This window comes from Lissotriton helveticus, chromosome 1_1 (assembly GCF_964261635.1).
Source record: "Lissotriton helveticus chromosome 1_1, aLisHel1.1, whole genome shotgun sequence".
Taxonomy (NCBI): domain Eukaryota; kingdom Metazoa; phylum Chordata; class Amphibia; order Caudata; family Salamandridae; genus Lissotriton; species Lissotriton helveticus.
The window spans coordinates 245,168,702-245,179,985 of record NC_136057.1 but is presented as its reverse complement, the minus strand read 5'-3'; the positions used below and the strand labels follow the sequence as shown (position 1 = coordinate 245,179,985).

The window sequence follows — 11,284 nt, the reverse complement described above, 5'->3', positions numbered from 1 at the left end:
AGTACCACCAACACATGATTTTTGTTTTGACAAAAAATGTTTATCACCCTTCATATGTCTTCTTTTTTTGTGGTTGGCAAAGACAGACTTTCACTATGATGAATTACCCTCCCCCCTCACCACCACATTTACTTAAGGAGGTCAGGGTGTTCTCACCCTGCCCCCTTATATGTATACTTTTTAATTTAATGTTCGAGATGTAGGGATCATGTACCTAGATCCTGTAATGGCTGACACAACATATTGTTCATGCTGTGACCAGGCACCAGGAATGACCAATCCCTTAGAATAGCCTATTAGGGCACATTTGGACACCAATGGTACAAATATATGTCTAACATTTGCTGTGGGTTAATCCCTTCTTACCCAACAGAGCACCTGTTTAAATGCTAAATTCTTGAAAAGGACTAAATAAATGTACACCAAATATCTAAAAGCACACTTACTTGAGTAAAGTTCAAAATTCCTGCCACAATTGGTATAAGTATGTTTAACCATGTTTTCACTATCTGAGAGCCAACTTTTCTTTCTTCTGCTGTAAATATGCCAAAAGTTAGAGGTCAAATTAATTATGTGCCAAGAAAGAGCAATCCTACTGCATCCCATTCCAGGAACACCATCTCACAGCAGAGGGTATATCACGTTTCAAATGTATTATGTATGTGTCTCATGTTTTACTGGCATGTACTTTGGGATTCACGGCATGGGATAGTAAAACAAAATTCAACATATTTGTGATTCTACAGCATTAACACCTTGTTGAATTATTTACAGTTTTGAGAACCCTGTATATAAATTATAATGAATAAGTCAATAGTAAAATAAAAAATATGACAAAGAAGAAATAATTCTATCCACCCATTTTCAATACACTAAAGATGTTGAATTGTTTTGCAGATAGTAGAAGAATGATCACAGTAATCAACATCTAAGTGAAACCAGATGATTGTTGTAAAGCATTGTGGTATGCAGTATTTTTAAGAATGTTTCATTTTGATAAAATCAGGAAGTTTGCAGCCGACAATAAATTATGTGCTGTTGGCATAAAACTTGTTTACATGGAACATGCCAAAGCTGCACTATAGTAAGTTTCCAGTGCACCTCTCTATGAGTCAAAACAAATCTATTTTCTACCAACAGATTTCATCCTTTGGGCCAATGAATGAAGTCAACCAGACCCGAGTAACAGCGTTTATCCTTTTAGGACTCAACAATGACCCACATTTGCAAATCCCACTCTTTGTGCTGTTCCTTTTGGTCTATATTATGACAGTATTGGGAAATGTGGGTATGATGGTACTTATAAGGATGTCTCCTCATCTTCACACTCCTATGTACTACCTGCTCAGTCACTTGTCCTTTCTCGATGTCTCTTGTTCCTCTACAGTTACACCAACACTACTAATGACATTTGCCTCCAAAAGATCGTCAATTTCTGTCCTTGGTTGTGCCACTCAGCTCTTCATATTCATGGGTTTGGGAAGCACAGAGGTGTTTATCCTAACAATGATGGCCTATGACCGATACATCGCTATATGTAAGCCGCTGATGTACACAGCCATAATGAACCACAGTGTTTGTGTCTATATTGTAGTTGGTGCTTACTTAGTTGCCCTAGTCCATGCACTGTTACAAACTACGTGCACCTTTAGGTTGAAATTCTGTAGATCAAATGAGATCATCCATTTCTTTTGTGAACTTCCACCATTGTTGAAGCTCTCCTGCTCCAACACATCTCTCAATGATGCCTTGCTGGTTTTTGTGGCTGGTGGTTTCATGGTTTCTTCCCTTGTCATCATTTTTACCTCCTACATCTTCATTGTTGCTGCTATTCTTAGAATACACTCTTCAGATGGTCAAAGGAGGGCCTTCTCCACCTGTTCCTCTCATTTTGTCTGTGTCACATTATTCTTTGGAAATCTTCTGTTTATATATGGCAGACCCAGCTCAAACCATTCAATGGATAAAGACCGAGTGGCTGCAGCATTCTACACTATGTTCATTCCAATGCTGAATCCTTTCATCTACAGCCTGAGGAACCAGCAGGTCAAACAGGCCATGAGAAAAGCTATTGGGAAATTATGTGTTGCAAGATGGATTTTTCATGGTAAAGCACATGTTGCCATCTTCCCATAGTATGATTTGTTAAGCACTGACCATGCTTTTAAGGAAAAAATGCAGAAGGGCTACAGAGATGGTGCTTGGTGGACAACCAACAGAGGGCCAGATTCTCAAGGGTAAATTAGACCAAATGTCCAACTTCACACCTGAAGTTGAAGTTTAGACCCAATCTAAGTTCAGAACAAAAGTCTAACGTAGACCAAGTGTTTGGCTTTACTACTTTTCGGTATTCATAAGGTAAGTTAGTACTAGTAACTTTACTACTAGTATGCTTGCTAGTAGTAAACTTACTAGCAGCAACGTACCTTTTTGAATGCCAAAAAGTAGTAAATCTAGACCTTTGGTCTAAGTTAGAATTTAGGTCTAAACTTAGACTTCAGGTCTAAAGTTAGAGTTTTAGTCAAACTTTAACTTTGTAAATCAGGCCGAATGTATATCCAATAATTAATGTAATTAACTATACCTGGAATTCTCAGCTGACTGGATTATTCAGTGCATGTGCTTGATCCTGTATATTTACAGAAGACTGCAAGTTATTTCCTCCATCTAGATTTTGTTTACAAATGAGCATTTGAGTAAAATTACTTTTTTGGGAGGAAAAAAGTATTATGCAATAATAAATGAATATTGTATCATCAGTTTTTTCTACATCTATTGTGTTTATTTATTTATGCAGAGTTAAAACAGGATAATTATCAACAACCATCTCAGGACCAGACACTTTGTAGATCACTGTTGCTCCTGTATAGTTACACCATCTGTGCTAACTGGGTTTCCTTTACAGTTACACCATCAATGGTAGCCAAAGGGCTGTTTATTTCTATATTTAGGTTGGCTGATGCTGTGTGAAGGGAGGTGTGCCTCATTACAAATAAAGGGTATGCATCTATTATTCATCTGATTCTCTGCATCAGTTCATTGGTTCGTTCGGGAGTATCAGGGTAGCTGTATTAGGGTGAACATTACCAAAACAAGTTAATTAAACATTACTGGGAAGCGGCTAGACTCTTCAAGAGTGACACCAGAGAACTACTGGGCTTTGCGGTTTCCCAGTACTTGCACATCGACTGGGTATTAAGGAAGAAGGCCAGTCTCAATTCTGAAGCATGATAGAGAATTCGACTAGCATAAGCCTTGCCATGATACTTTTATCCTTGCCCGTCTTGTTCCTGACTTCCTATTTATCGATCCAAAAGACTTGACCCTTGGACAACTGCTGGGTGCCATGAGTTTGGTCTGTGTGAATGGAAGATTGGACACAGATAGACTAGAAAAGCGTACTTTTAAGCAAGGCCACCAACCCTGCCCAATAGATTATGTGTATTTACATGCCTGGAATTTTGACCTAGTCAAGCACTTTGAAGTGGTAAGTGAGGAAGAAAGTGATCATTATCCTCTGAGAACCGACATTTTTGGGTCAGATGGAAAATGTAGAGATACTGTGCTACAGGTTCAGGTAAATTACTCTAGGCCCCTCACAACCCGTTTATTGGAGTATTGAAAAATTACTAGCAGTCCAGCAGATGCTCCCGGTGGAGAATATCCTGCCAATATAGTAAACTAGTAGAATGTTTAAGAGTAAATATTAAAGGTTGTAAGCCAAGGTGTGGGAAGAAACGCTTCAAAGAAACTAAAATAACTGGTTTGACGAAGAGTGTCGTTAAGCTAAAGCGAGCATTAGACAATGTGAAAGACGACTCAGTGTTAATTATAATGTTGATCCGTTACTTAAACTCCAAAAGCAAAAGAGAATTTACAAAATGTTAATAAGGAACAAAAAAAGATCTTATAAAGAGAGTTACTGGGTTAAACTTCTAACTGCGATAGAATCCAAAGATATCAAATGCTTCTGGAAACTAGTTCAAGAAAGCTCAGGTAAATCTCTGGGATCTATGTCTTGTGTGTTACCAGAAGCAGATTGGGTGAAATTTATGGAAACTGGAAAGATATAAAGAGTTCATACTCAAAACTATGGCCAGGAGTGGGTTTAACTCTGACGCGAGCTGCGGGCCCAGATAATCTCCCTGCAGTGATTATAAGAAATAGGCCTAAGTGGTGGGCAGATTTCTTCTCAAAAATGTTTCAGGTGGTATTGAACACTGGCATAATTCCAGAAACTGGAAAGATGCAAACCCATCAATAAGAAAGGAGACATAACAAGCCCGAAAAAGTATAGACTAATTAATCTCTTAGATATAGGCGAAAACGTTTTTGCCAAAATAATTCTGGAGAGACTAAAGGAGTGGACAGAAAGTAAACATGTGGCGCCTCCAGAACAGGGGGGATTCAAGGAGGGTCAGTCAATGATTGACCACTGTTTTGCACTCTAGTCCATCGCATGGAAGTCTATTGAGCAGAGAGGAAGTTTGTTTTGCTGCTTTGTGGATTCTGCGCAGCATTTGACTTGGTGGACCGTGGGACACTGTGGGAGACGTTGATTGGCTTCGATATCCCTAGAGATTTACTTAGTTTGTTACAAGTATTACATACTCGCAATTGAGCGCAGATAATCTTGGACACAGATGGAAGTCTATCTCAGAAGATTGAAATTGGCAATGGATTGCGACAGTGGTGTGTATTGGCCCCTCTCCTTTTTTCACTATTTATTGCGGACCTACCCTTGTTCTAAGTAAAGAAAGGGGGGCCAGCCTAAAGGTCGATGGGAGACACATCGCATGCCTTTTATATGCGGCTGATTTAGTAATAATAGACCAAACTGAGATTGGGTTACGTAGAAAGTTGAATAGATTTAATGAATACTGTATGGTTAAAAAACTAATAGTTAACATGGATAAAACAAAGATACTAAAGATGGGTAGAAGGAAATCAAGGTTTAACTGTTTTTTGAGCTCCACAAAATTACAAATAGTGGATGAATACAGGTATCTGGGCATGTGGTTTCAGAAACTGGACCACCTACTTCGAAGCATTAAAAGTACGTACATCAGCTTCATTTAGTGGCCTAAACAAATTCAACATAGTTTAAGGGGTAAAGTCAGGCAGACCAGTTTTAAAGGCTTATGTATCTGTGGTCCCACCCCAATTCCTTTATGGGGCGGAAATATTATATCTGAGCAGTAGACGTAGCTGGGATGTTGATGATGGAAAAGCCCTGATAAACTTATTTTCGCTGCTTAAGACCTTAATGGTGCAGGCAGTGAGGCTCGAAACAGGTATTACTTTATGGAGCATATCAGCCTGTATAACAGTAGTAAGATTTTGGCTGCATCAGGGATTCGAAGATGTAAATAAAGTTTCCCAATGGTGCAAAAATGAGATTTTGAAGAGTGATCTATCATGGGCCAAAGGGCCAAAGGGGTTAAAGACTGTATTATTAAAGCAGGTAGAGTGTTGAATCTCAAAATGATCCCCTTGACATTACAAATTGAAGTTGAGAGGAGGGAACGAAGGTGCCTGGGAAAAGATTTATCTTGTGCCCAGGACCAGGAGTACCCAATGGGGAAAAAATCGGTATGCTTTATGGCCTTGTCGTGCTGCTCATTTTCCCTATATTGAGACGTTGTCCTGTTGTCACTTGAGAAGTGAAGTTTTAAGGCTGAGAATCGGCGTCAACCCTTGCTATCATCATAAAGAGACAAAAAGACTAATGATTGGTAGTGATGGGAAGTGCAACTGTATCCTGTGGACAACATGTGATATTTTACATATTTTATTGGATTATTAGATGGTTTTAGAGTTATGGAAGGAGATTTGATGTCCAATTTTTTAAAAGTATAGTATAACTAATAGGTCACAGACAGCAGAATTTTTAACTGAAATGAAGAATTTCGATACAGTCTGTGCCCTGGGGAGGTTTATGCTAAGAGCAAAAGAAAACATGAAAGGTGTCTAGTATCTTTATGCACCCTGTTCGCACAGCTGAGATAAGACATATGATTCAAATGAAGGTTTTAGGATGTTAATCCAGAATTGTAAATTGATGTATTAATTGCCGGTGCCTGTGGGGAGTTTATATAAAATCTAAAGAAACTCGACCATAATTAGTAATGGAAGGCTTGACTTATGCTACGTAAAGTGAACTATTAGTTCTGAAACATGGTATAGTATTTAAAATCATGAATTTTATCATGATGAGTTTATGATTTTTTTTTATGATTGTAGGTATTGTATTTATGTTGTTTTTATGTGTTTAAGGACTGTGGAGTCCAAATAAACGTGGTATTGAACTGAACTGATCCATCTTCCTGTCTATCAAGTTAATGACCATGATAGCCCCCTCTGACTGCTACTTTGCACATCACCTATTGTAAATATATGAATTTTTTCTAGCTGATGGGAGTGCGAAGATACGTGGTTTTTTTATTTTGGAGACTCTTTGGACCATCAGATTGAAGGAAAGCAGTCAGTAGCACTTTGGTTGGTTGCTATGGGCAGTAGGTGATATGCTATCTCAGCACTTTATATTGTCCCATAGCAACCATCAAATTGTATAATTGGCTTGCATGCCGGATCCAAAATCCATTCAGCCGGAAGACACCCTTTTTTCTCTTTTTATTGATGATAGATTGATTTTAAGGCTGTTCATTTAAAGTATAGCAACTTTATCCTGATGTTTTATGTTTTTACATTGTATAATCTGGTAATGTATTTAAGAGTGCATTTGCTGTATTATTCTGATGATATTTATGGGCTGTGCCCAAAATAAACAATTCTATTATTAATAATTTTATGATTAATATTATTATAAGTTAATTATCAATTTTCAAGATTATTGATTATAAAGTTTTAAAAGCTGCAAAAGTGAACACTCTACCCCTGTAGAGAATAGGAGCTAACTGGCACCAAAAAGCAACACTTTCCAAAACCATTGTACAATATTACTATTTTACTAGTTGCAGTCAGCACACATATGGCTGTGTGGAAATGTTTATTCACCCTAGAAGGATAATGGAGAAAACTTGACAGAGTACTTCACGTACAGTCCATGGGAGCGATCTTAAAAGGCAGGAACAAGGAAATTATTTGATAGCAAAGTGGTGCAGTCTGAATGTTGCAAGGGCAATTTACCCTGTATCTTGAGGCAATATGCCAGCTCTCAAAGTACCTTGCGGTATGAACAAAGCGCAGAGCTGCTGGAGCTACTGTGGTGTACTGAGTAATAATCTGGTAAAAGTTAGTTGCATGATCATGATGGGAGGGCTGCCTTTATAAATCCTGCATAAACAATCCATAGGTACACCATGAAAGTGCACTAAAAGGTATACCACCGAAGAAGTAATATAAACATAATAGTCCATTTTGTAAAGTGTTTGTTCACTGTGAATAGTTGATATGTAAACACATCTAACTCTTTAGGAATTATATTGACCACAGAAATGACATGAATGGAATGAAAGAGGCTTTTATATAGAGCATGGCTACCCGGAGGCATCCCAGCACTGAAGCGGATGCTAGAGGGGGGGAGCTTTATGGGAATAGCCAAGTTTTCAGTTGTCTCCAGAATGCAAGGTGGTTAGATTCCCTAAGAATAGGAGTGGTAGGGAGTCCCAGAGCTTAGCAGCATTGTAAGAAAAGAGACAGCCAGCTATTCTGGCCAATTTGATTCTGGGTACTTCAGCCAGGTGGAACTCGTCTGAGCGAAGTCGTCATGTAGCCTTGTATGGTCAAATCAAGGTTTTGGTGATAGGTGGGACTTTTCCTTGCAGTGACTTGTGTGCGATGCAGAGAGCTTAAACATGTATTCTCTCCTGCACCGAGAGCCAGTGAAGGTAGCGTAGGGCAGGCTCTGCTGAACAGCCATTATTTGTACCTGTGTGCAATCTTGCTGCCGAATTTTACTCAGTTTGCAGGTTAGCAATCACTGAGTTTGGAGCACCTAAGCAGAGAACGTTACCATAATCCAACCTAGAACGGATTAGGGCCTGGATCAATAGATTTCTTGAGTGGCAGGGTAGTAGGGGAAGTATTTTGCGGGTCATTCTAAGCAAACCGTAGCATGTGACAGCAGTCTTCCTCGCTTGGGCTCTAAAAGTGAGATTTCGGTCTAGCCAGATGCCCAAGCTTTTTATCTCCTTTTTTGTGGCTGGAGTCGGGCCCATGCAGGTCAGCCACATAGTGCTCAAATTGAAGCTTGCCTGGTTGCCCAGCAACATGAGCTCTGTTTTATCACCATTGAGCTTTAGGTGTGAAGAGCTCATTCAGCAGGAGCACATATCCGTAAGTGACTGTTCAGCCTGGTCCAGGGCTGCAGCCAGCTGAGTATTGTCAGCATATGTTAATATGTGGATTCCACAGGGGGATACGATGTCTGCTAGAGGGGCCATATATACATTAAAAAGAGTGGGGCTCAGGGACAAGCCCTGGAGAACTCCACATTGCAGTGGGAAAGGATTGGATAGGATGTTGCCTTCAAATACCTGGAAGTGTCTTTCTTCCAGAAAGGATTGTAGCCATGATAGGGCCGTGCCTGTCACTCCCACCTTTTTAAGATGGTGACCCAAGATGTTTCAAAGGCTGCACTTAGGTCCAGGAGGATTAAGGCAGAGGACCCTCCAGAATCAAGAATCTTTCTTGATTCTTCCACTACCGCTGTCAAGGCGGTTTTGGTGCCTTGACAGGGGTGAAAGCATGCAGGTGAGGGGTGGAGCAGTTTATGGGCCTCAAGGTGCGCCAAGAGTATCCTTTTGACATATTTTTCTGCAGTTTTACTAATTCCGGGGAGAAGCTTAATGGACATAAATGTTGTTATGATATGGTAAATCTTCTTCTAAAACACATGAATACCCGGATGTGTCTTGGCACTAGCTCTTCTAAACAGGTTAAGGAGGAATTACTGATTGCAGAAAAGCCAGGTTGTTAATGCTTTTCTAAAAGACAGCAAGCTGGACATGGATTTAATGTGAAGGGGTAACTTATTCCACGCTTTAGCTGTGCATGTAACAAAGCTTCTCCCACCCTAAGTGGAGCATTTGAACCTAGGGACTATGACATTTTTGTCCCTGATGAGAGCAGCATCCTACTTGGCTCACACCATTTAAAGTTATATCTCAGACAATCCGGGCCAGAATTGTAAAGTGCTTTATAGGCAATACACAAGGCCTTGAGCCTGATCTTTTGCCTAATTGGAAGTCAATGTAGTTTTTGGTTGGCTAGAGAGATGGATTGAAATTTGGGGATCCCTTACAGAAAACATTTCAACAGTATTTTGCAAGGTTTGGAGTTTATTCATGAGTTGTTGTTGCTTGTTTGGGTAAAGGCCTATTTTAGAAAGCACTAAGGATGTAACTACCATTTTCAGTGAGTCAGTAAGGATGAAATAAAGGATTTTTTTTATTACCCTCAAAGTGGCATAAGATGTTTGAGAACATCTGAACAATTTGATCAGAGTGGCAAAACGGTCACATAAATGTTGAACAGAGTTGGCCTAATCGAGAACACTTGAGGGACCTTGCACGTCCAAGAAATGGGTTCAGAAACATACCCTTTTAGGGTCACCAATTGCTCTATACCAGAAGGAAGCAATCTCATCAGTACCATTGCAGCCCCATTGATCCCGATATTGTAAAGATGATTGTTGTATCTGGCCTTTTTTGGCTAAAGTGCCCTAAACTTTTTGCTTCCCACTGGACCTTTTTTTCTGACATGGTGTTGCCAACTTAGATGCTTTGGGCACTTTGCCACTGCTGATCAGTGTCAAAGTGCAAGTGCTCCCTGTTAACAAATGCAAAGGTGCACCACAAATTTCTTCAATTAACAATTCTATTACTGAATTTATACAAAGATGATGTCTTTTCTTGTATTTTCAAAATTCTTTATTATTCAATGTTAACACCATACAGCCGACGCGTTTCGTCCCAGTGGAACTTCTTCAGGGCTTTTAGATTGAAGGTAATACTTCCAATCTGAATCATCAAAGTTGGAAATCTGTTTGGCGCCTTTCCCATTCATATATCTTCATAAGAATGAATAAGCAGGGCTTGTGCTGTGTCTTTTTCTATGTTAAGAATTGGAGTAAGGTGATATAGATGGTGCGGGCTTCATATGTTGTCTTATTCTTCTCCACCTGTGTCGATTTCAATATTTGTCCGGGAGTTCCAATAGATGAATCACTAGGACTTATGTGTGGGCACTGGCGTGCCAACAAGTCGATCGTAGTAAATCGACCTGCCCTCTTCCACAGCGCCTGTCACCTTCTCCGAAAATACGAGGTTCCCGCAGCCCAGCTAGTGCTCCCTGTGTTAATTGAAATGGTAATTGGTTGTCCATGATTGGTATGTTTGCCTTACTAGTAACGTCCCTAGTAAAGTGCACTATGTGTGCCAGGGCTGGTAATGCAAATACTACTAGTGAGTTTGCAGCACTAATAGTACCACCCACACAAGTAGCCTTAGAGAGAGAACTCATGCCAGCCACTGCAGTGCCTGTGCTCAGTTTGTTAAACTGCCATATTGTTCTGACGAGTGCACCCACTTGCCAGACCTTACCCTTAGCTTTTTATGCACATCAGACACCACTATGGTAGGCCCAAATTACCCCCTGGGCAGGGTGCAGTGTATGTGAAAGGTAGGACATGTACTGAGGTATTTATCATGTCCTGACAGTGAAATGCTCTCCATTTTGTTTTTCACTGTTGAAAGGCCATCTTGCCAATAGGACAGAACGGGGGAGGCTGTGTAATATGTTTCCAGCCTATCTTCCCAAAGGTTTAAGATGGAGAGGTGAAGTTTAGTCTGCCTAAACTCACAATTCAATTACACATCTTTTTGTGAAGGTGTTTTTTGCATTGCAGAAACCACTCTTTTGGAAGTGGCTGAGTTTTTGTGCTCTAACATTTCTGTGTGTCTCTGCCTGGTTGTGGATTGACTGTCTGGATCTGAACATGATAGGATCTGGGGAATGTCTTGACCCAGGGGAGGAGGTGAGACAGCAACAGGCTGACCTGCATCTGAACAGAAACATTTCAAAGACTTTGAGGGCTATAACTATGAGAGCTGAAACCCCTGAACGTTGGATTGATCAAGACTGAAAAGGATTGAGACCACTTCATGGTCAAGAGGTACCTCTGCCAAGGAAGAAACAGCTGAAGAGACTGAAGGAAAGGACTGGCACTTGCAGTGTGTTCTGGGGCTGGCCTGCAGTTTGCTGCTTTAACCAAGGAGAGGCTAAAAGGACTTTGCTGTGTGCTGTGCCCCCCTGCTTGAAA

At 40.2% G+C, this 11,284-nt stretch overlaps 1 protein-coding gene across 1 annotated transcript; it reads left to right on the top strand.

The window, feature by feature from the left end:
* Window positions 1–1,158: 1,158 nt before the first annotated feature.
* Window positions 1,159–2,136, top strand: LOC144761598 (olfactory receptor 5AR1-like). Its single transcript, XM_078646900.1, has one exon. The coding sequence runs from the start codon at window positions 1,159–1,161 to the stop codon at window positions 2,134–2,136; it is 978 nt and encodes a 325-aa protein (XP_078503026.1).
* The last annotated feature ends 9,148 nt before the right edge of the window (window positions 2,137–11,284 follow it).

Coding starts and splice junctions, on each gene's coding strand:
- LOC144761598 (XM_078646900.1), top strand. CDS start 1,159: ATGAATGAAGTCAACCAGACCCGAGTAACAGCGTTTATCCTTTTAGGA.